General features: G+C 54.2%; 1 protein-coding gene across 1 annotated transcript in view; it reads right to left on the bottom strand.

The window, feature by feature from the left end:
• CNNM1 (cyclin and CBS domain divalent metal cation transport mediator 1) overlaps window positions 1-25,144 on the bottom strand; it is a 46,003-nt gene that overhangs the window by 8,531 nt on the left and 12,328 nt on the right. Inside the window, exons 2-6 of the mRNA XM_075000404.1 lie at window positions 12,929-13,072; window positions 11,418-11,558; window positions 10,763-10,932; window positions 9,759-9,858; window positions 9,195-9,242 (exon numbers count right to left, since the gene is read on the bottom strand). Coding sequence (XP_074856505.1) covers window positions 9,195-9,242; window positions 9,759-9,858; window positions 10,763-10,932; window positions 11,418-11,558; window positions 12,929-13,072 — 603 coding nt within the window. The remainder of the gene's footprint in view (window positions 1-9,194; window positions 9,243-9,758; window positions 9,859-10,762; window positions 10,933-11,417; window positions 11,559-12,928; window positions 13,073-25,144) is intronic.

Here is a 25,144-nt window from a genome sequence, read left to right as displayed (position 1 = left end):
ATGTGCTGTGGTGCAAACACTTGTGCACATGCCAGGGGAGCAGTGTGCCTGCCAGCCCATCCCTGAATTGCACGTGCAGAGCAGGTCAGTGCACAATGCTGCCCCGGGGGGGCCCTTGTGGCTGGCAGCGGCTTGGTCCATTTTGCCCGTGTCTGGCAGGTGCACCTCTGTTGGCACAGACCCCCCCAGCACTACATATGCAGCGTCACATATTGGGCATGTCGGCCCCCTTCCTGTGTCGTCTGCCCCAGCAGGTGCTCCCCGAGGCGCCACGTGCAGAGCCAGCCAGTGTGCATCTGTGCCCATGCAGAAGTCTCCATTCCTGCCGGCCACCGTGGGAAAGCCATGCAGTTACCTGGGGAGCCAGCTAGGGATTCCCCTCTGCTGGCGGCGAAGGACCGGGACCCTGAGACAGGCACTATGGAGACAGTGATGGGTCAGGCCAGAACCAAAGGGGGGGCGTGCGGGGGGCAGTTGGGGGGAGAAGAGAGACAAGAGACTGACTGAGACAGAAGAGAAGTCCGAGCTGTAACCCCAGCCGAGGTGGAGAGCAGCAGCCAGCCCTGCTCCGCTGCTCCCTGGGGCCTGCCTTCTCTGCCGCTGCACAGGGCGTGTGGGGCTGAAGAGTCCGTTGGGTAGTAGCTCTGCGCTTCTCTTGGGGCCCCACACCCTGGCAACACTCCCGGGGAGGGCGGGGGTGGGGGAGGAATGTGCCTGCCCTGCATTACCTGCACCTCCTGCCTGCAGGGACTGCGCCTTCACGTGCATCTGCGCGGCTCAGAGTAGCACGAAGCACTCGGGGAGACGCACCAGACCATGGGGCAGAGCAAAACCAGGGGAGAGGTGGCACCCACCCCTGCACAGCCTTGTCTCCGCAGCACTGCACTCAGTGTGAGCTGCAGGCGGGGGCCGGGGCCCTCCTCTGCCCGCTGCTGCTGCGACACGGCGTGATGGAGCAGTGCAGGCTGCCGGCTCGTTCTGGCTCTCGCAGCTGTGCTGAGGGCAGGGGGCCCCACCAGTGCTTCCCACAAGCTGCGGTTCCAAGGCTGCCCAGCTGACGAGCCAGCAGCGTGCGTTGTTGCTGGCAGTGCACAGCCGCACTTGCCTTTGTGAATGGAACAATTCATTTGGCACATGGAAGAAAAAAATTAGAGGGAACAGTGGCTGCAATCCCCTCCTGCCACCTCCCTGAGCCCCCCCAGGTAACCTGGGTTGCGTAGCTCAGGGAGGGGCCTTCAGCAAAGGGTGCAATGGGGTGGGAGGGGTGGAGCAGGGCAGGAAGATGTGGACTGGGGGCTGGTACCAGGGCGGCGGGGTTGCCCTGTGCCACCGGGACAGCCCTGCCCTACACCCAGGAGCTCCCAATCCAAGTCTGAAACAGCAGCGTATAGATGTATGAGGAACCAATGAGACAGGCCCACTCTTACCAATCTGAGCCTTCTCAGGCTTTCTGTGGGTGTCCCAGCAAAGGACAGTCTGCAGGAAAGCAGAGCTGGCTCTGTGTATATCTGCAGGTGGCCTATGTCACCAGTGAGGGGCAGCCAGGGAGGGAGGAGTCGACCTTTGGCAGCGAAGGAAAGCCCTTAGGTCAGGAGTGGAGAGCCACAAAGGGCCTTGAAAGTAAAGGCAAGCAGCTGATGTCTCATGCAAACCCAGCGCGCGAAGGGAGCAAAGAGAGGGGGATGGGGGCAGAGCCGAGGGCGAGCAGCACCCAACGGGTCTTGCCGAGACCAGAGACACTGCTGCTGTAGCTGAGCAGCCCGGTGGCGAGTGTTTTAGCCACGTGAAAGGCCCTGTCCTAGAGGGATGGTGCAGAAGGAATCTGTGCTGCTTAGACTTAAGGGGTCTGGAGGCTTCGGGAGGCTCAGGCAAAGCTGACACCCAGGCTGGGGCAGGTGGGGGGCTGTGCTGCGGCTGCGGCAGCGGCAGCGAAGGAGGTCAGATGCTCTGGTTTAGCCACCTGGAAGTTGAATTGCTGGCTTCTGCAGACATGCAGGTGAAATGTCAGCAACAGGCTGAGGTGCTTGTCTGGAGAAGAGCACCAGGCAGGAGTGCAGTGGTAGAGACCATCCAGACCTGGAAACTGGAGTCGTCCTGTGCCTGAGATTATCCCACCATAAAGCAGAGGGCCAAATGAGGAGGGGGTCATGGACCGAGCCCTAGGGAGTCCCTGCAGAAGGCTAGAGGACAGATGAAGAGGATCTGCTGAAGGAGCCACTGATGAGGTAGGAGGATAATAAGGAAAAGACAATAACAGAATCCCAGGGAGGCCAAGAGTTCACAAACTGCACCAGGACACGCCCAAGGCCTTGTGTTCTGAGGTCTCTGAAGTAGGCTCCCGATCCTGAGCCTGACGCATCCATCACTGTGGTTTGTGATGGCTGTGGTTTCACTAAGGGGACGCTGGAGCGCACTCACTGCTGGTTGAGCCACCAAATGAAGGAGTCAGGTATCCCCAGGAAGGGCAGTAGGCTGATGCCAGTCGTAACTGAGGAAGTCTGAGTCCTGCATGCCACACCACCTATGTGCATGAAGCCAGGTGGCCTAGTAGCGTGAGACAATTCCCAGTCGTGGTAGTGGGAAACTTCTAACAATTGCAGTCATGGCAGTTGCTGCCACAGGAAGGCAGGCCCTTGCCTGGGCTGTGTCCAGAACTGCCCAATGAACGCTGTTCTCTGAGCCAGGGAGAGCGCGGGTTTGGACTCTCTGAGGAGGAGGCCTAGATTTTCGAAAGTGGCTCTGACAAGGATCATGCGGGCCTCTGTGTGACTCCTGGATGAGCCAGTCATGCAGGAAAGGAAAGACCTGCCCCGGATGCCTACGAAGGAAGGTGGCAAATGACATGCCTCTTGTGAACGCACGAGGGTCTGAAGATGGCCAAGAAGCGGCACCGTGAACTGACGGTGCTTGTTGCTTACTTGGAATCTCAGGTGCTTCCGTGAGGTTGATAAATGGAGATGTGGAGTGTGGGTCCCTCCAGGCGAGGGCTGCAGGCCAGGTCTTCGGATGCCAGGGAAGCCATGTGGTCTAGAGTGGGAGGACAGCATGGGACTGCCCTTGTCTTTTGGAACTAAGAAACAGTGGGAGTAAAACCTTCTCCTGTTTTCCAGAGGAGCCTCCACCCCGCAGCAACAGGAGCGCCCGTATTGCCTGAATTAGCTGCTGGTGCAATGATGCTGAGCCCGTGCGCATCTCTGCCGAGGAGCTGCTGCAGGACTTTGTCTTGCTGGGCCGGGGCAGGCGTCGAACCACCTGTGCCTCACCAGGGGAAGACAATGAGGAGGTGCCCCCCAGGGGCGGCTGCTCCTCAGGGTCCCTTTTCCACGTCTCCCGCACAGCCCCCGCCGTGAAGACTGCTTGTCCTGCGGTGCCCTGGCGCTAGCGGTGCTGGAGGTGTGTGATGGGGTTCTGGGGTCCCCCAAGCTCTGCACCCTGTCCGCAGGCAGGAGAGTCTCTCACTTAGCAGGAGAACAGCCCCCGCCGTGAAGACTGCTTGTCCTGCGGTGCCCTGGCGCCAGCGGTGCTGGAGGTGGTGCCTGTGCCGGGAGGGACAATGGTGGTGCTGTCAGTGCTGGTGCTGGAGACGCCAGCCTTGGTGGTGCCAGAGCCAGAGCTGAACCCAGTGGTGGAGCCACGTGTGGCGGCGGTGCCAGGACCAGTGTCTTTAGGTGCAGGGTGGAGGCTACAGCATTGGGGCTGAGGGGGGCAGAGGCTCCGCACTAGGAGCCACCGCCAAGGCTGTTGGTGTCAATGGGGGAACAGACATGGCTGATCCCCAGGGAGCCCAACAGGGCTGCTGGGTGGGGGCTGCTCCGGGGCTGGCCGTGGTGCTGCGTAGCAGCGTCGGTCACATGAGGATCTTGCCCGCCTGCTCCTGTTACAATGGGACCTACCGGAACTGGACTCTGGCTCCAAGTGTCAATGCAGGAGGACATGGAGGATCCATGCTTCCAGGCACCGAGCCCCGGGTGCGACGATTCACTCCTCCAGTCCCTCTGCAGTGCTGGGAGCAGAGTGTCAGAAACAGGGAGTACTGGGCCACCATGGCTGGCTTGCCTCTCAAAGGGGCTCCAGACGGGGCACATGCTGTTGAGAAAAAGGGTGCTGGACTGTGGGTTAGGTCCTGGGCTGCCAGAAAAGCCCAAAGCATTAAGAGCAACGAAGGGTCCTGTGGCACCTTATAGACTAACAGAAAAGTTTTGAGCATGAGCTTTCGTGAGCACAGAGCATCTGATGAAGTGAGTCTGTGCTCACGAAAGCTCATGCTCAAAACTTTTCTGTTAGTCTATAAGGTGCCACAGGACCCTTCATTGCTGTTACAGATCCAGACTAACACGGCTACCCCTCCGATACAAAGCATCAAGGGCACACAGGTCTCTCTTGCCAGCGCCGGAGCTCTGGCTGCGGGTTGGGTCTTCAGCTCATGGAGTTTTCCCCAGGTTTAGCCATCAGGGCTGTTGCGGGGTGGCCCGACTAGGGTCTCACCCTAGGCTTGTCGCTTGCCTTGCTCATGTGCCCGGCCTCCTCTTCTTCTGCAGCACCAGTGATTGTGAGTGGTACTGACGCTGTGAGCCATGAGAGGAGCCCATCCGTTGCCACAAGCCTTTGGATGGGGCCTGTGCATGCGCTGAATGAGCCAGTGCTGAATTGTCCATGCGTGGGCTGGCTGTGGCTGGAGTGCTGGCTCCATGAGCAAGACCATAAGGTGCAGATCTCACAGCGATTCTCCCGATGCCCCTCTCTTACACACGTCAAGCAGAAAGTGTGTGGGGGTCACTTCTGGGCACACCCTTGTCCCAGGCTGTGAAGCCTGGAGACCCAGAACTGCCCTGGTGCCAAACATGGAAGGGGAAGGTAACAGTCAGCTTTAAGTTGTCCACTAGAACACTAAACTGTCGACTGAAAGCTGTAAAGAGCGGCCAAGTAGGAAGCTGCAGCACTTGTGAACACGAGCACAGGGGCTTCCAGGAATCCCCGACGCCACGGAGGAAGTGGGGGGCGGAGGGAGCCACAGAGGTGCGGCTCCAGGGGGTCAGGCTGACCCTTGGGCAAGCTGTTGGGGGACAAAATCTCCTGGCTCCTGTGCATGTGCACAGCCCAGCCCCTGACTGGGTGGCACCTGAACAAACACACCGGGAATATCAGACGCATGTTCCCGGGAAAAGGAAACTAGGGGAGTCAGGTGTATCCTGCTTCTATCGCTGCCCCAGGCGCTGCCCCTGAGATGGCCACGAGGTGGCGCTGCGAGCACACGCCTGCTGGACAGTGCATGCCTGGGAGGAGGGAGGGTCTGTTGCAAGTAGAAGGGCAATTGTGGATTTAGGTGCTTGAAAAATAATTCCCCTGACTTTCCCCTCCCTGCAGTGGTTGCAGCACAGACAGGCCAGGCCGCATCTCTGCCAACACCTGCTTGAAGTTGTGCAGCAGAGCTAAGCAAATGTCTAAGCAGGAGCAGTGCAGATGAAGAGTGGAGAAGCAGAGTGTCCAAAACTGCCCTGTGCCCCTCCAACAGCTGCCAGCACCTGCCCCTTCTGTGACCAGACCTGTGCCTCCAGCGTGGGGCTGGACAACCACCAACAAAGCCACAAACAGGAGGGGGACGTGAAGATGGCCTGCTCGTGATCGAGTGACCACCAAGAGAGAAGCAGAGATGCAGGATCAGGGCTGTAAGGTGGTGCTGGAGGGAGATGAGCCTGTTTGTTTCATCACCGCGTGGAATGTGGCACAGAAACCAGCGAGAGCTGTGAGGATGCCTGATACCCATCGATGCAAATGTCCCTGTTTTTTAAATTCAGGCCAGAACATCCCCTAAGAAATGCCTGATCCTAACAAACTCCCTGAAGTCTGCCTCCCTGGGAACCGCTCACCACTGCCTCCAGGCCCTTGCTCTTCCCACACCTCCCCTTCCCCGGAGGTCAGGCTCTCAGTGGGGCTTTGAGCCTACAACTAGCCCCAAGGAAGGAGAGTTCCCTGGGCCTCCTGGGGCTTGGCACACACATGACTGGGCGGCGTTCGGTAGTGGGTCTCTGATTACAACACTAGCTGCACGAGGCACGTCGGGCCAGCACCCAGGAGCGGGACAGGCACAGTCCTAATACTGGGAAGATGTTCCACTCCCACTGCTCCAACAGCTGTGCTGCAGTGCGCAGGGAGGGATTCACCTGCTAGCGAGAGGCGGGCGCCAGAGGGGTCCTCTTTCGCCCAAGCCGCCTGTGTTGGGCATTGAGTCAGCCCAGCCGTGTCTCTGAGGAGTGGGCTTTTCACATGCCTGAAGCACAGAGCAGGGAAGATCTGCCTTCCCAGGGCCAAGCCAGAACTGTTCAGCAGCTGCAGCCAGGTGCTTGGCTCTTCTGCAATGACAGCCTGGCTTTAACAGCACACACCCACGCCCCCGAAGAGCTGCCAGGGAGCCCGAACTATCGCTAGGTCAGCCTACATCTGACACCTGTCCACCTCAGTACAGCCTGGCTTTAACAGCACACACCCACGCCCCGAAGAGCTGCCAGGGAGCCCGAACTATCGCTAGGTCAGCCTACATCTGACACCTGTCCACCTCAGTACAGCCTGGCTTTAACAGCACACACCCACGCCCCGAAGAGCTGCCAGGGAGCCCGAACTATCGCTAGGTCAGCCTACATCTGACACCTGTCCACCTCAGTACAGCCTGGCTTTAACAGCACACACCCACGCCCCCGAAGAGCTGCCAGGGAGCCCGAACTATCGCTAGGTCAGCCTACATCTGACACCTGTCCACCTCAGTACAGCCTGGCTTTAACAGCACACACCCACGCCCCCGAAGAGCTGCCAGGGAGCCCGAACTATCGCTAGGTCAGCCTACATCTGACACCTGTCCACCTCAGTACAGCCTGGCTTTAACAGCACACACCCACGCCCCCGAAGAGCTGCCAGGGAGCCCGAACTATCGCTAGGTCAGCCTACATCTGACACCTGTCCACCTCAGTACAGCCTGGCTTTAACAGCACACACCCACGCCCCCGAAGAGCTGCCAGGGAGCCCAAACTATCGCTAGGTCAGCCTACATCTGACACCTGTCCACCTCAGTACAGCCTGGCTTTAACAGCACACACCCACGCCCCCGAAGAGCTGCCAGGGAGCCCGAACTATCGCTAGGTCAGCCTACATCTGACACCTGTCCACCTCAGTACAGCCTGGCTTTAACAGCACACACCCACGCCCCCGAAGAGCTGCCAGGGAACCCGAACTATCGCTAGGTCAGCCTACATCTGACACCTGTCCACCTCAGTACAGCCTGGAGACCTGACCGTGAGCGGCTGTGGACACACCTGTGCGGCACCCCCGTTCTGCACTGGTGTGCCAGGCATGCCAGCAGCAGAAATAACAGTATGGCCCCCGTACCTGCTCACTGAGGTCCTGCCCTAGCTGCTACAGAAGCCAAGGGCAAGGCACCAGAATCAGGCCCTCAGACACTGCCGTATGTTCGAAGCTAAGCCCTGCACAGGGTCTGACAGAACAGCACTGTGAAGTAAGGAACCAGCCCCTCTCCCAGCTAGGCTGCTTGGCAAAAGGGGATTTTAAAACACTCCCAGAAAGGTCCTGTTGTGGCCAGGCAGGGGAGACGCCTGCCCAGAGATGGCAGAGAAGCCTTGCACCTTGGGCAGTCTGGTGGCATGTGATGGGGTTCAGGAGTCCCCCTGCACTGCACCCCATCTGCTGGCAGGAGTGACTCTCACTCAGCAGGTACAACAGCAGGTTTATTAGGCAACAGATGCCCAGTTTCTCACAGAAGCGACAGCACAGCAGCCAGAGACAGTCCTTCCAACCCGTCCTGGGGAGAAGACCCCGAAGGGTGCCCCTCTGGAGTGTAGCTTTCCCCCTCCTCAGGCTGGCTGCCTTCCAGCTCCTCTTTCCCCAGCTTCCTAACTGCCGCCCCCGATTCAAAACCCAGCTCGGCTCCTCCCTCCTCTTTGTTCAGGGCAGAGGTGTTACCTGCCAGTTGTAGCCCCAGGGTCATCCTTAGCCACTGGGAGCTGCTGCTTGCCTCAGACATCCAGCCTGACTCACACAGGCCCTCCCCCCACTCCATCACACGGCATCATTCCCACAGCGCCCCTCTGGATGGCCAGGACCCTCGTCCTGCAGTCGCTAACGCACCTCTGTGTTGTGAGTCAGGCCCTGGGCATGCAACTGGGGAACTGAGGGTTGTGCAATTTTTTTCACCCAAATTATAGCTCAGGGACAGAAAATGGCTCTGATAAAATGAGAATTTTTCAGTGAAATTTTGGCAGGCACCCTCCAGGTCTTTGACAACACCCAGTGTTCAATTTTCAGGTGTGAAAAACTGAAAACTGTTACCAGCAACTTCTCCCAAACATATTTAAAAAAAATGAGCAGGCTTTTATGTAAGCCAACAAACAGTCAGTATTGTTCTAAAAGCACTTAAGCATCTCACAGTACGTAACGGTCTTTTCCCAATCTGAACTAATGGTCAGAAGCCATGTCCAGCACATTCAGAGCTGAATGCAGGGCCTGGTGCCCTGTCTCAACACCGCTCCCGCAGGCACTCCTCGTGGTACAGAGGGCCTCTCACCCATCGTACATTCAAATGGGCGTTTTCTCACTCTCCAACCAGGGTGACTTGGGTGGGGGCAGTAGGAAGGTTATACAATGTCTCACTCCACTCTGAGCAAGGTGAGAGAAAACACCAGGCGCTGCACAGGCTCTTGCCCTGCTCGTTTGAATGCACGTCTCAAATGCCTCCAACCTTTTCTCTCAATGTTAAGGCCCCAGATCCTGCCTGGCAGCCCTGGGCCCAGGAGCACGGCCAAGCCGCTTGCTTTAGGACATGCAAAGTTGGAGAAACCGGAACCCCAGTTGGAGCTGCTCAGAACAGCAGCTTTCCCTCCACTAGCTCCTTTTCTGCATCCCAGCCCCAGCCACCTCTGTTCTTCTTCCTCCGCTTGGGCCCCCGCCTGGTCCTGGGTGCAGGGATGGGCTTGGCTCGGTTTGCAGAACCGAGGCTCTGGTGGAAGGGAACATGGCTCTGCGCAGTGTGTACCAAGCCCGATTCTGCTAGCAGATGGCTCACACCAGCCCAGCCAGGGCATCCGGGGGAGTGAACGAGGGGCTTGCAGCTCACCCGCTTGGGGGGACTGCGCTGGCAGTGCACCCAGGCACTGCTCGGTGGCAGAGGGGTGGGTGTGGCAGGTACCTACACAGGAAGGAGGATCCGGCCAGGCTGCCCACTTTCCGCACGTCGTTATCTGAAATCACATGTGAAAGAAAATGTGAGTGGTGGGGGAAGTGTTGCCACGGGGACAGAGGCAGGAGAGGCCGTGCCAGCTGCCAGGTACCTGAGCAGCACTCCCTTTGCCTGAGGGCCTCCCCACCCACCCTGACATGGCCCTTTTCTGCTCTGTCCCTCTGCTCTCTGGAGGGGGTTCCCCTGCAGATATGGTCCTGCCCCCAACGACCTGGCCCCAAGCAGAGCTGCCCAGTGCCGGCCTTGGGGCTTCTTCACTGCACAGGCGTAAGGTCAGTGTGCACGCGGCCAGCTCCCACTCAGTGCGCGAGCCCCTGCTGCTCCCAGACATGGAAGGGACCCTGAACAGAGGCTTAGGCCTGGGCTTGGCTGTGAGGCTGGGGCGCCACTCCTGGAATCTCACTGAATGGGGATAGCCCCCAACCCCTGCCAGGCCCTGCCTGCTCACCCCGCATCCCCAGGCCAGGGCCGGGAAGGCCCCGCAGTCCAGGCTGCGGACTGGCCAGCGCTGCGTTACCTGAGCTGACAGCAGCCATGATGGCTGGGACGCCGTAGTAGGTGAAGGCTCCGTTCTCAAACCGCAGCCCCTCCTTTCCCACCTCCACTTCCACTTTGCCCTGCAAGAGGGTAACTGTGCTCAGTGTCACCGGGCCCACTTGGGCCCCGGCATAGCTGCTGGAACCGGGCTGGGGGAAGCTGCAGCACCCCCGACGTCAAGGGGTTTCCATTATACACGGTTTGCAGTTGGGTGCAGCGGCTCCCAGCTCTCCAACTTAAAAAATATTCCAGTCCCCTGTGCTCCCACCCCTCGCAGGGCCAGGAGGAGCCAGCACACAAAGGGGCCAGAGCACAGGTTAGAAACAACAAGGGCCAAAAATACTCTTCAGGCAGCAAGGCTGGAGCGCCAGGGGCTGCGGTCAGGAGTGAAGGCCCTGCAAGGAGCTGTGGAGGGGAGCCAAGGGCAGGGGCTGCGGGTAAGGAGTGAGGGGTTCTGGTACAGCTGTTAGGGTGACTGAGGGGAAGTTTCTCACCCCTTGCCTGCAGTGATCCCAGCTGAGCAGCAATAACAGTATTAGTTACTCCTGCTCAGTGACATTCCCTGGGCTCCTTCTAGCTGCGACACCCCAGGGCAGCACAATTCAGCTGGGGAGAGAGAAGCACCCTGCTGCTCCACCCATCCCTGCTGAGCTTGCAGAGCTCCTGCTGTGTCCTCCATGCCCTGCCCCAGACTTCACTTCTCCACACCCAGCCCCTCTCGGAGCTGGGAACTTGCAGGCCCATTGCACAGAGCTAAAGGCCATACTGCAGGCCTATGCCAGAGATGGTGGTGAGCACTCGGGTGGCAGGCTCAATGCACTATATTACTCCACCTCTGGCCAGCCCCACACCGCTCCGCTCCTCCCTTGGACCCTGAGCTGGGAACACCCAAGGACCTGCAGCCAGGTGAGACCCACCAAGGGACACCCCCGCAGAGCTCCAACTCGTGCTGCCCGAGGTGGGAAATAGCCCTGCTGGATGCACCTGTAGGATCAGGACAAAGTAGTCCGCAGGCCGGTTGCGCTGGTAGAGGTAGTGCTCGGCGGCCCGCCTGTTCGTCTGGTTGTACTTCAGCTCCTGGATGACGTTGAGGTGCTTGAGGAGCCGCAGCAGGATCTTCTCGGAGAGGCCAGGGGATTTGAAGGGCTCTATCTCTGGGGTGGAGAGAGGAGCTGGGGTTATGCGACGCCTGTGGAACTCTGCCGGTCCCACGTGACTCCCGCAGGGCAGGGCTGACCAGGACCCGTGTGCTCAGTCCACCACGTCAGGAGATGTTGGCTGGGACACCGGCATTTCCTCTGACGCTGCTGCTGAAGTGACCTTGGATTGTCACGTCACCCAGGCAGCTGGCCAGGGGCAGCAGCAAGGTGGCAGCTCACGCAGAAGATGGCGCCTTCCAGTGAGCTGTGTGTGGTGACCCATTCCCCAGGCCCCCAGTGCCCTGGGCCAGCACTGGGAGCCAGAGGCAACCCCCAGGAACTGGGGAGTCTGTGAAAGGAGAACCATGCCTTGGGTGGGGAATGAACTGGGAGAAATCCAGGAGACAACAAGCATGGGCCCCTGCTGGTGGAGAGCCCCCAGGGCACCTGGGCTGGGGGTACTGGGCATTGGCCCCCGAGGTGCCAGGGCACGCAGGTACCTGATGCCATGAAGCGGTGTGCAGCCAGCAGCAGCTGAGGGGAGATCTTCACCTTCATCTCGCTGTCTGAGACCCTGAAGATGGAGAAGTCATGTGGCTTCCTGCCTTGGTGAGGCACCCTCTCCTTCTTTCGGTTGTCGGCTGCAGGCAGAGAGTGGCAGATGTTACGTACGTGGACAGTGGGGTCCCTGGTCCACGTGGAACAAAACTGACCCCACCACACCAGCGCAGCTGAGTATTTGCACTGTGCTCACCCCATGCATCTGAGCAGCTGAGTTTGGAGCTTGGCTGCTGCCTCCTGACTCCTGGGGCCAGCCAGAAGAGCTAGGGCTGTTTGGTCCCCTCCAGTCCATCACCAGCACCCAGCTTCCAGGACTGGATTGTTCCCTTCAGGCTGTTTGCTAGCGCCTTGGCCAGGCCAGTACTACCAGATCTAAGCAATGAGGACTCTACTCTTGAGGAGACAATTCCTCTGCCAGATCCCCGCCCTTGGACTTTCCCTTGGCACCCCCAGTCTGTGCTCAGAAGCACCCACCGGGTCCGTCAGCACTTAGAGGGACCCAAGCCTGTGACATGCAGCATGTGCAGCAGGGCTCAGGCTGGGCTTGCTTCCTGACACAAGCGCAGTGTTGTAGGGACACACGGGGACCCCGTGGAGCAGGGCTGGCCTCAGGATTTCGGGGGCCCCATGCCGTATGGTTAAACTGACGTCTTCTTTACACTGGGCTTCAACTCTGAGGCTTCTGCCGGGACTTTCCCCTTCCTGCCCAGTGCAGGTTATGCCATGGCTTGGGGCTTCCCTCCCCTGCATGACTACTGCCAGGGCACCCCAGCAACCCCATGGCTTTGGCGGGCTGTGTGGGTGCCCGTTCTTCTGGGCCCCCCACTGTCTAGCGGGCAGCCTCTGAGCACATGCCCTGCTGGCCTGTGTTAATCTGCAGGGGGAGTGATGACCTTCCCCACCAGTTCTAAGAAGAGATTCTGCCCTCTGGTGTGTTTGGCTCCCTGGTACCCCCCGGCCAGCTCCCACTTTGCTGCTCAGGTGGGGGGAGGGAGGGATGGCTTCTGGCAGCAGGTGGGTGTGAGCAGTGGAGGAGGGGCCAGGGAGCTTCCTCCACCCCCCACTTTCTTAAATTTTCCACCGATGGTGCTGATTGGCTGTCCTGAGTCACTCCACACATGTGCAGTGAGGAAGACACCAGGTGCAAACGCAAATCCCAACCTGCAGCATCAGTGTGAGCAGAACAGGTCAGGGTCCCTCCTGAGCAGGGGCCAGACCTACTGCAAACCCAGTACAGGGAGCTGCAGCAGCCCGGGCACGCCCTGCCAGCTGCATATGCTTCAGGGAGCGGCAGCACAGGGCAGCTAAACTCCCTTCGGTGTCAGGAAATTAATTCCTGGTAGCTCAGCTGGCTCTGTTCCTGGGGCAAGCTGTCTGTCTGTCTGCCTGTCTGTCTGTCAGACCTGGCTAGCTAGGCCCCTTGTCACAATGTCTGGCCCATGACACTGACTGTACAGGTCTGTCTCATCCAGAATCTCGGACTTGATGATCTCTTCGATGACATCCTCCAGCGTGATGATCCCCATCACCTCGTAGAATGGGTCTCCTTCCCCTTCATTGTTCACCCGCTGCACGATGGCGAGGTGCGATTTACCTGTCGAAAGGGCACAGAGCAGCACTGAGATACCCTTGCCATGGGGCGGAGACGGGGCTGAGGCACGGTTCGCTGCCAGAGAGAAGGGTGCTCCCAGCAGGGGCAGAGCTGCTGCACTGAGCACCAGAGGCTGCTGGCTGTCCCGCACCTTCGCACCCACTAGGAGCTGGATGTGGGGGTGTGACCTGGAGAGGGCCTGGGGATCATGTCCTGCGTGTCACTTGTCCTGTTGCAGTGCTGGGCCGTGGAGCCCCCAAGGAAAGCAGCTGGAGGCAGAGGACGAGGGAGGAGAATAAAGTGCACAGCGAAAGCGGAAAGATTCACACAGAACATGCTGGCATCTGGCTCCCCTGCTCCGGTACTGCCCCGGCACCAGGGGCTGCTTTCCTGTGGGCGCTGCTGACGTCTCTTTCTTGCTCCTACTCTGGATATTGGCTCCAACATTAGGGCCCAAGTTTTCAAAAAACTGCACATGAGCTACTGGGCACTGAGCCCCAGAGCTGGTGAGAACCGACCCCCAGCTGCCTGAGTGAATACTCCTGCAATGGCTGTCTCAGTCCTCTCAGCCCCTGGACCCTCCGCTGACAGGCAGGTGCAGCTGTGACCCACCCCACACAGCATACAGGGATACCACCCAGGGATCCCTCTCACTGGGGAGTCGGCTCCTGGGGTTTGCTTTATACCTGCGACTAGATATGCAGCTAGGAAGCAAGGCCTGAAATCCCTCATGGGGGGTGGGGGGGCATGGGGAGAAGAGGCTTTCGCCAGGCCTGAGGGAAAGGCCTTTGGCAGAGGCCGCAGCTCCCGTACTGGCCAGTGGGGCTGCCTGGTGTCTGGTTTTCAACTGGGTGGGCAGCTGCTGTCAGCACAACAGCACCACAGCAGGGTTAAAGCAGGGTCCGCACGGCTCCCAGAAGTGGCCAGCATGTCCCTGTGGGTCCCAGAGAGGCTCTGCATGCTGCCCCTGGGCTGACCACTGGCTCCACAGGTCCCATTGGCCAGAAACCGCCCTCAAAGAGCCGCACATGCTGGCTACTTCCAGAAGCGGCATGACATAAAGTGCTGCCCAGTCAGAGGTGACCACACAGTGACCCACTGGCAAAGGGAAGCCCCAGACCACTGAACCTGGCTGCAAGGAAAAGATGGGTAGTGTGCACACCCTTGGGTGGATGCCAGCTGGCCAGCGCTGGGAATGGAGAGAGGCCAGTAACTCACTAGCACACCGCAGGAGGGTCAGGGGCCTACTGGAGATGCACCAGGTCTCTAATGTGCTCAGTGTGCAAGGCTACCACTGTACCGCTCTGCCACCTCTCACCCCACATCACATAACGCCCCCCCCACCTCTCATGTGTGCACACGACAACAACCCGTGGTTGCCCCCCACCCCCAGCAGAAAGCACGGTGGTGTTACCTGGCCAGGGGACAGGCTGTGCTACCCAGCCCAGCCCAGCCCAGCAGCTGAACCGCAGGGCGGAGTATTTTGGAAACACCAATGTTGTGCAGCATTCTGACCTGGCTGGGGGAGCTGCATATGCAACTGCACCCAACGGTCCCTTGTGTCCAACAGGCACCTTCTTCTCTCTCCAGTAAGAGGGAAGGGGAAAGGAACAGCCAGTGTCCATGTTTCCCCAGGGAAGCCAGACCCAGAGCTGGCAACCCTGGCATCTGTACCAAGAGTCACACATGAGCCTATTTTCAATGCCACAGGAGGGGGCTCAGCCCTTCTGTCCCCCTATGTAGCTGGGGCCTCACTCGTATTTCCTCCAGCCCCTTGCTGTAAAACCCCAGCTCTGCGCAGAAAAATGCAAGGGCGCGTGCACCGAGCGTTTACACAGGTTTGAAGACAATTAAAGCTTTCAGCACTTTGTGCACACTCCCTTGTATTTCCATGCACAGAGCTGGGGCTTTTGCAGCAGCCCCCACAGGTGCTTCACCTCCTCCTGCAGCCGGAGATGTGGAGAGATGTTTCAGCTGGCTAGCAGCCTGAGGACTGCAGCTTCCTGCAGTGCCCTCACAGGTTAGCAGTAGCTGTCCTCAGGCAGGTACCGGAATCTCCCCCGGCCACCAGCACCCCATGCCACTCGGGCAAAACTGTTCTAAAGGGAGCAAAACAACTCAGCTGGAAGGACAGTCTGCCCAAAAGCACCAGTTCCCCGGGAGAGGGGGCTTCTGGGAAATGTACCTGCTGTGACGTTTACCAGGCTGCTGAAACGAGACTGAGCGTGAACTACGGAAGGGTTTCATTCTCTTACACCCTGGAGCGGTTGCCAGCAGGAGAGCAGTGCTTCTCCGAGCACGGATGAGCAAGGTGAACACTTCTGTGTGTTTCAGTGGAACTCCTCTCGTGTGTCAGGCCTGTGCTTGGGCCAGGCTTGGCAGGATCCGGCTTTGGACTTGTAGTGACATTTTGCTGTCAGTTTCAGGATGCAGGATTGTGTTGGCAATCTGAAACATTTTCTCTCTTGATCTCTACTCAGTATTTAATGTTCACTGCCAACAGCCCAGACAGATGAATGGATTATTAATACAACCTGATTTGGCAGATACTGATAGAGATACACTCCTTCTCAGGGGTGTCCTCTTTTTTGAACATTCAAATATGGTAAGCCTACTCAAATTGCAAGGCCCGCCTGGGATCCAGAGCTTGTACGTTGCTGAGTGCAGAATGATGTCTCTTCTTTAGACCTCACGCTTCCCAATGGCAGACAAAAAACTTGAGTTCTTTCTGCTTGTGGGTCTAGCAGCATAAAATACACACAACTGAGCAGTAACCATGACAATGGCCTATCATTCATGCTGAGGCACGCAGGGGTTTTCACTTTTATCGTGTGTGTTATTTACAGAGCACAACCCTGAACAACCCACTGAAGAGATAAGTGGTAGCAATATAGTCAAATTATTTCTGAAAAATAGCAGTCTAGAGAGGGACAGGCATGCTGATTTTCTTACACACGCCAAGACATATTTTTCATAGGAATATAACTGAAATTTCCATAGGTTCAGATTGCACAAGACAGGTTTTGGGTGCGGGGGAGAGGAAGGGCTGCTGACTCCTGCCATAGGCCGTGGGACTGTGGGTGGGGAGGCTGCAGCATTGTATGCAGCGTTACAAGTTGGTTCACGGGCTGTCAGCACCTCTGCAAAGCTCAGCTGTGACCCCTCTTAGCACCAACCAGGAGGCATCCCCCCATTCAAGGGTTGCTCCTCCCTACCCATTGCTCCCCAACCTTCAGCTGTTCCCATACGTGGGTGGGCCCCAGCCTTCCACCATGTGCCCAGTGTAGAAGCTTCCTTCCAGTGGCATTGTCCCTGGAGAGGGCAAGGCTGGCTGACCAGCAGACTTTGCAGAGATACAGGCATCCGGTGTTCTCCTGAACCTGCCTGGGAACAGGGGCTGTAGGGATATGAGGTCCCACAGGGATGACCTTTTGTAAACCCCTGGGCAGCCAGAAAGGGTCGTGTTCCTAGGATTCAAAGACAAATCTCAGCTTACATTGTAAGAAATGAAAGACACAAGTCTCCTTCTCAGCCACAGTTGATCCTGCTAACTATTCTTCTCCACCTTCCAACTTACGATGTGTTTTCATAGTTCAGCCTTTAACCAGTAAAACTCTGCATCTGAGTTTATTTATTAATGCAGCTGTTGTGAGTAGGACTACTAGTGACTTTCAAAAGTATCACCAGCACTTGCACTGTACATAGAGGTCAAAAGGTCAAATTTCAGCGCTCCGCCTGGGAAAGGTTGCTAACCCCTGGTCTAGGCACTTTTATGTTCCTGTGCTTCTTTTACTGCTCCCCTCTCAAATGGGTGAGCGGTCAAAGGCAAAGGAAGCGCAGAGCTCTCCTGGAGGAGATCTGGTCTCAGTGACCTTCAGACACAGCTGAAGCAGAGGAACAAGAGGCTATTCCTTCTTACTGAAGCAGGTGCTTGGCACAGACTGCTTAGACTAGAGCACAGGCTGACACTGACAAAGCCCCATGCCAGGGTCCTGAGCTGGGGAACCCATCAGCTCCAAACCAAAAGAAAGAGTGCCATGCAGAGGAGAAGCTCTCAGGAACCACAGACCAGGTTAAACCAGAGGTCTGTCTAGTCCAGCATCCTGCCTCCGAGAGAGGCCAGAGCCACGGCCCAAGAGAGAGGTGCAAGAAACTTCACTAGGCAGATATGAGATCAGCTCCCTTCTCTGGGGCAGGTGCCTCCTCATTCCTGACAGATAAGAGACTAGCTTAATCCCTGACACACAAAACTTTGCGTCTCTTCCAAAATGGCTTAGCATCAGCTGCCAGAACTCTCTTCCTTCTTCTTCTTCTCCCAATCTATTGACAACCTCAGATTTACACTTGTTAAATTTCAGTGACTTCATGTGACAGTAAAAAAAGTGTGAAAAAGTATTTCTTTTTATCTGCTTTGAGTTTGCTGTTAACTACAGTGACTGTCCCCTTGCTCCTGTATTATCAGTCGCACAGACTCTCTTCTGAGTTACACTCATTTTACAGTAACAGGGAGATAGCCATACTACCAAAACAAAAAAGCAGTCCAGTAGCACTTTAAAGACTAACAAAACAATTTATTAGGTGGTGAGCTTTCGTGGGTCTGAAGAAGTGGGTCTGTCCCACGAACGCTCATCATCTAATAAACTATTTTGTTAGTCTTTAAAGTGCTACTGGACTGCTTTTTTGTTTCCTTATTTTATGAACTTTTGTGATGTCCCCAAATACTCATTTCATTTATAAGAGTCTTCTCAGCGCCTAAGAACTTTAGTTGCTGCTCTCTGAAGCCTCTCTAATTTTGCAATATATGTTTTTCAGGAGTGACAAGTCCTGCACACAATAGCTGCTTGAGGCTATTAATAATTAAAGGACATGACTGTTTTCTGTGTTATTCCCCATCCCAGTCCTTCTGCACCACAACATCTCAGTAGCTTTTCTGATCACACCTACACAGCACTCTCCATTGTGTTGTCGCAGTGACCTCCTGGCTCCTTTCCTCATTTGATATAGCCAATTTAGACCCTGCACAGTGTCAGAGTAGTTTAAATTGCCTTGATTGCCTTTGATCAGCCTTCCCCTGTGTGACCCGCAGGGGGATGGGCCTGACCTAGGCCAGCAGGCTTTAAAAGCCAGAGGCAAAAGTGACCAGGGGAGTGAAGCGGATAGGGAGCTGCAGACAGGGGAGTTTAAGAGGGAGAGCAAGTGATCCTGCCGCTGAAGAAGCCACTAGGTGAGAGTGCTGACTTTTGGAGTGAGAGTGAGTGAGTGAGCGAGCGAGCGAGCGAGCGAGCGAGCGTGCTTAACTGTTTGAATTTGAACTCCTGGTGTGGCTTTTCAGGGACTGTGGCTTGCAATTCCCACTCACTGATATCCAGGATGGGGGGACCATCCAGTGTGAAAGGTGCCTGCTGGTGGAATCTCTCAGGCGGCAGGTGGGCGAGCTACAGTAGGAGGTAGCCAGGTTGAGGAGTATCTGACTCCACGAGCAGTTCCTGGATAGTATTCATGTGGAGACAGCTGAGGTAACTCTCCCAGTACACAGGACAGCTGATAAACCACTGGTGGAGGAGGAGATAGATCAGGGTGGACACTGGCAGCTGGTTACTTCTGGCAGCAGGCAGTGTTCCACCCCTGCTCAGAACCCTCCCACCGTGGTACTGGGAAACCGTTACGCTGCACTTGATACAGGAGACAAAGAATCGCCCTGCACAGCAGAGGAGAAGCCTCGTACCCCCAAGGCTGGGAAGTCTGCTGCCACCATTGCAAGGAGGAAATGTAGAGTAGTGGTGGTCGGGGACTCTCTTCTGAGGGGGGCGGAGGTGCCCATCTGTCACCCTGACATTTCATCTCGGGAGGTGTGCTGCCTGCCAGCGGCCCGTATCCGAGACGTTACAGAGGTGTTGTCGAGGATTATCCGGCCCTCTGACCGCTGTCCCATTCTTCTCATGCATGTGGGCACTAATGATACTGTGAGGTGTGGCGCTGAGCAGGTCAGGAGTGACTTCAGGGCTCTGGGGCACGGGTGAGGGAGTTTGGGCCGCAGGTGGTATTCTCCTCAATCCTGCCTGTCCGTGGTCGGGGCCCAGGCAGAGACAGGTGCATCCTAGAGGTGAATGCCTGGCTTCGAAGATGGTGTCGCCAGGAAGGCTTTGGCTTCCTTGACCACAGGATGCTATTCCAGGAAGGACTGCTACGCAGAAATGGTGTTCACCTTTCGAGGAGGGGAAAGACCGTATTTGGACATAGACTGGCTAACCTAGTGAGGAGGGCTTTAAACTAGGTTCAACGGTGACAGGGGAGCAAAGCCCACAGGCAAGTGGAGAACATGGAAACCTGGGTGATGGGTCAGAAATGGGAGGCAGCATGGGCAACAATGTCAGAGTAAAAAGAGGGTCAGGGCAAAACAGGGAGGCAAGATCAAATCAATATCTTAGATGCCTGTATACAAATGCAAGAAGTATGGGTAATAAGCAGAAAGAACTGGAAGTGCTAATAAATAAATACAACTATGACATCGTTGGCATCACAGAAACTTGGTGGGATAATACACGTGATTGGAATGTTGGTATTGAAGGGTACAGCCTTCTTAAGAAGGACAGACAGGGAAGAAATGGGGGAGGTGTTGCCTTATATATTAAAAATGTACACACTTGGACTGAAGTGGAGATGGACGTAGGAGATGGACGTGTTGAGTCTCTGGGTTAGACTAAGGGGGTAAAAAACTAGGGTGATGTCCTGCTAGGAGCCTACTACAGGCCGCCTACCCAGGTGGAAGAGGTGGATGAGGCTTTTTTTAAACAACTAACCAAGTCATATAGGGCCCAGGATTTAGTGGTTATGGGGGACTTCAGCTATCGAGATATACATTGGGAAACCGATACAGCGCGGCACAGAATATCCAGTAAGTTCTTGGACTGCATTGGAGACAATTTTTAATTCCAAAAGGTTGAAAAAGCTACCGGGGGGAAGCTGTTCTAGATTTGATTTTAACAAATAGGGAGGAATTGGTTGAGAATTTGAAAGTGGAAGGATGCTTGGGTGAAAGTGATCATGAAATCATAGAGTTCACAATTCCAAGGAAGGGTAGAACAGAAAAGAGCAAAATAGAGAATGGATTTCAGGAGGGCAGATTTTCGTAAACTCAGGGAGCTGGTAGGTAAAGTCCCATGGGAAGCAAAACTGAGGGGAAAAAACAGCTGAGAAGAGTTGGCAGTTTTTCAAAGGGACATTATTAAGGGCCCAAAAGCAAGCTATCCCGCTGCGTAGGAAAGATAGAAAACATGGCAAAAGACTGCCTTGGCTTAACCAGGAGATCTTGCATGATCTCAAAATGAAAAAGGAATCGTATAAAAAATGGAAACAAGGACAAATTACAAAGGGTGAATATAGGCAAACAACACAAGAATGCAGGAGCAAGAGTGTGAGAGAGCTAGAGAGTCCCCGACCACCACTACTCTACATTTCCTCCTCGCAGTGGTGGCAGCAGACTTCCCAGCCTTGGGGGTACGAGGCTTCTCCTCTGCCGTGTGGGGCGATTCTTTGTCTCCTGTATCAAGTGCAGCGTAACGGTTTCCCAGTACCACGGTGGGAGGGTTCTGAGCAGGGGTGGAACACTGCCTGCTGCCAGAAGTAACCAGCTGCCAGTGTCCACCCTGATCTACCTCCTCCTCCACCAGTGGTTTATCAGCTGTCCTGTGTACTGGGACAGTTACCTCAGCTGTCTCCACATGAATACTGCCCAGGAACTGCTCGTGGAGTCAGATACTCCTCAACCTGGCCACCACCTCCTGTAGCTCGCCCACCTGCCGCCTGAGAGATTCCACCGGCAGGCACCTTTCGCACTGGAGGGTCCCCCCAGCTGGATACCAGTGAGTGGGAATTGCAAGCCACAGCTCCTGCAAAGCCACACCAGGATCTGCGTAGAGGCAGATGCTGAGCAGGTCAAGAGTGACTGCAGGGCTCTGGGGGCACAGGTGAGGGAGTTTGGGGCGCAGGTGGTATTCTCCTCAATCCTGCCTGTCAGCGGTAGGGGCCCAGGCAGAGACAGGTGCATCCTAGAGTGTGACATTCAAAAGTTCAAACTCTGGGGGGCTACAGCTCTCCCACCCTTCTAAGCGATACCTCTGCTCCTATTCTTTGTTTGCTGTCACCTAGCCATTGTCTGAATACTTTCCCACACACCCCATCTGGACTTAGCTTCTCAGGTTGCCTGTTGTTGCAGGATATTGCTGAAGGCTTTTGCAAAGAACAAGTGTGTTATGTCAGGTGGCCCTTATCCACCCACAACTCTACTGATGTGTAGAAAATTGTAACAGATTAATGAGTTTTCTATGGCCACAACTGTGCTTTCAGGCCCTGTTGTATCACAATCTTTGAAGTGTTTTATTATTCTGGCTTCAATGATGTTTCATTAGTTTGCCAGTTAAAACTGTAAAGGTTAGGGGTCTCCACCCCCTTGGATTAGCCCCAGAGCCTGTTTTTCAAGTACAGATTCAACGCTTACTAACCTCAAAGCCCCTGGCACAGGGACTGCTTTTAGTCAGCAGTTTAGCCATTCATACTTAGGCTCCTTCAGAATCTTTGGCTGGATGATTTGGGCCAGTGGACCTACTACATTTCAAGCCCCTCTTCTACTGATATCACAGTCTCTGCAAGAACATCGTCTTCCCTACCATAAAACAGCTGAGGCTGCAACTTCCCCTGTGATGAAGACTTCTGCAAGGAAATTATTCCATCCCTCAGCAATGTCTGTGTCTGCCTTAATTGGGCTGTTTCACCCAGTGACCCAGCAGATGCACTGATTCGTTTGTAGGCCTCCTGCTTTTGATATGTTTGAAACATTTATTTGCTCTTCTATGGTAATCTCTTTGTTCTCTGAATGGCACCTTAGCCTCCACAAGCTGACATACTGCCGGACATACTTTAGGCTCCTCTTTCATAGCGTCACTTGGGTTCACTTCCATATGTTGAAGCATTTCTGTTTGGCTCCAGTATCTCTTGAACCTGCTATTTAGCTCTGTTGGTTTACTAGCAGATGTTCCCAGCGTAACCTGGGTCCTTAACTCAGTTAAGGTTTGTTTTGTTTCAAATTTTTTTTTCAATAAAAGGAAAATGTACCTGATTTATTTAAATAATGATGTTTTTCAAAAAAGTTATTTTTATTAAGTTAAATTTTATTTCAGATTTTTTGGAAAAAGGGATTGTTAAAATTTGTCCATGTTTAATTATTTTAAATGGGAATTTAATCAAGTGTATTTGTTCTTCCCTGTAAACATTTATCATTCACTATATTTTAACAAAAAAGAGCTATAGACAATTTGGTTTCCAAAACATTTTCTTCTAGTTTTCAAACTTAGAGCACTGATTTAGCCAAGACAGAGCACTACTCCACATGTCTCAGTTTTATCTCTTTTCTGTAAGTGTTACTGAGAAGCAAGCCTATGCCAGGTTCATCCTCTTTTCCTGGCTCCTCTTGGTTCAGTCTCTTTCAACACTCACTCAGTTATATCAGTTTTGAGAACTGTACTTGATCTGGAGATTGTCTTTTTTCTGCTTGGGTTTATGAGAAGCAATCCCATTTCAGGCATATCCTGCTTTCCTGGCACAACCAATTCCTTACGCTTTAAGTTATGATAAGAGGAAGTGGTATACCAAATTTAGTGGTCCTAGCGGTATCCATTTATGAGGAGTTCTTGATCAAACAGACAAACTCTCCAAAATGTATAGCAGATGGCTTGATTCCTGGTTCCCTTTTTGGTCAGCAGCACACATGCCCGCTGAGACAACTGGATTTCGTTTTATAATAGCATCCCAGCCATAGCTCAGGGTTTTACTGGTTAACTTCAGGCCTTTCTGTCTGGCTTTTTCATTCTATTGAAATCCCCCTTCAGGATGTAAAGTTCTGAACCACTGTGTCACTTGTTGGTTCCCTCCCTCCCCTAGTATGTTGAATGCAACTCTCTTGTGGTCATTGCTGCCTCGGGCTTGCCTACACTCCATGGTGTGTGTTTGTGTGTTTTTTCACAAAAAAAAAATTTAAAAAAAAACAAAAACAAACACCCACCATCACCACCACCACCACCACCAGCAACAAAAAACCAAACCCAAACTGTTCACACAGCCACACAGGATAATTTGATATAAGAGGGCTTTTCCCTCAAAATAATTAATCCAGCTCTGCAAACGACTTTCACCGGCTCCCATCCTTTCAAAGTCAAAAAGGAAATAAATAAAAAAAACAAATTGACAGGGCCAGATGAATACCCAGAGATCAGCTAATCCAAGATAGGCCCAAAAAAGCCAGGAACAGAATACCACTGGTCATGACCTACAGCCCCCACCTCAAACCACTGCAATGCATTATTAAAGACCTACAACCTATTCTTAATCAGGATGCCACACTCCAGAAGGCCCTAGGTGACATGCCTGTTCTCTCCTACAGACAGACAACCTCCCAACCTTATGAGGATCCTCACCAACAGCCACAGTCTATACCACAGGAATACCAGTCCTGGAACTTTTCATTGCAACAAGGCCCGTTGCCAACTTTGTCCACATATCAATTCTGGAGATACCATCACTGGTCCTAACCAGGTTATGCACAGAATCACGGGTACATTCTCATGTTCCTCAACTAACATTATATATGCCATCATGTGCCAACAATGCCCAGATGCTTTGTCTATTGGACAGACTTCAAACTCTCTTAGACAAAGAATTAATGGGCATAAAACAGACAAAAACACTCCTGATTCACAAACCTGTCAGCCAGCACTTTAATGGAGTGGGCCAGCCTGTTCATGACCTGAAAGTCTGTGCTTTACTGAAGAGGAATTTTCACAGCAGTTTGGAAAGAGAGGCTGCTGAACTCCCTTTTCTATTCAAATTTGACACATTAACACATGGTTTGAATCAGGATGGGAATTTTCTAGATCATTATAGGGGCTCTTATGCACACTTGGCTTTATCTAATTCTTGACTCCCTTCCCCCTTTTGCCCCTCTGCTTTATGATTTGCTCACCTTGATGATATTCTTCTGATTTGTCAACCTTAATTACTATTTTTGGTTCTCTGTGCCTTAAATATTGAGTGTGTTCTGGTAAGGCTATGATCTGAAGAAGTGGGTCTGTCCCACAAAAGCTCATCACCTAATACGTTATTTTGTTAGTATTTAAAGTGCTGCTCTGTTACTATTCGAAAAGGAAGGTTTGTTCACAAACCTTCCAGCTATTACCCGCTCCTGTGCAATGCTGTGGCAGTGAACCGTGGCTGCAAATGAGAATGCTCCGTTTCCCAGTGCGGTGGCTGTGTGAACATGATTTCTGACCAACATTACTTATTTAGACATTTGAACATCAAAATAAATAACATTGAAAAAATAAGTAATATTGTCACAGTGGTGACAGATGGCAGAACAAGGAGCAATGGTCTAAAGTTACAGAGGGAGAGGTGTAGGTTAGATATAGGGGAAAAAACTGTTTCACCAGTAGGGTGGTGAAGCACTGGAGTGCATTACCAAGAGATGTGGTGGAATCTCCATCCGCAGAGGTGTTTAAGTTCTGGCTTAACAAAGTCCTGGCTGGGATGATTTAGTTAGGGTTGGCCCTGATTTGGGCAGGGGGCTGGACTCAACTTCCTGAAGTCTTTTCCAGCCCTAGGATTCTGTGGTTCTATGAACTGGATAGTTTGTGACTGGCTTCGGGGACTACCATGAATAGTATTTTTAATCTGATTATCAACAGGCAATTCCATTGCTGAAGTCTAGTGAACAGTCTCTCTCCATCCTCTTTAGAGCCTCCTTTCAGGAAGTTGAAGGCTGCTATCAAATCACCCGTCTTCTCTTCTGAAAACTACATGAGCCCAAATCCCTCAGCCTCTCCTCACAGGTCATGTGCTCCAGGCCCCTAATCATTTTTGCTGCCGTCCGCTGACCCCTCTCCAATACCTCTACATCCTTTCTGTACTCGGGGGGGCCAGAACTGGATGCAGTACTCCAGATGTGGCTTCACCAGTGCTGAGTAGAGGGGGAATAATCACTTCTCTAGATCTGTTGGAAATGCTTCTCCTGGCACACCCCAATAT

The sequence above is a fragment of the Carettochelys insculpta genome, chromosome 7 (assembly GCF_033958435.1).
Source record: "Carettochelys insculpta isolate YL-2023 chromosome 7, ASM3395843v1, whole genome shotgun sequence".
Lineage (NCBI taxonomy): Eukaryota > Metazoa > Chordata > Testudines > Carettochelyidae > Carettochelys > Carettochelys insculpta.
Note: the sequence above shows the minus strand (reverse complement) of the source record. Positions and strands in the feature narration are given on the sequence as shown.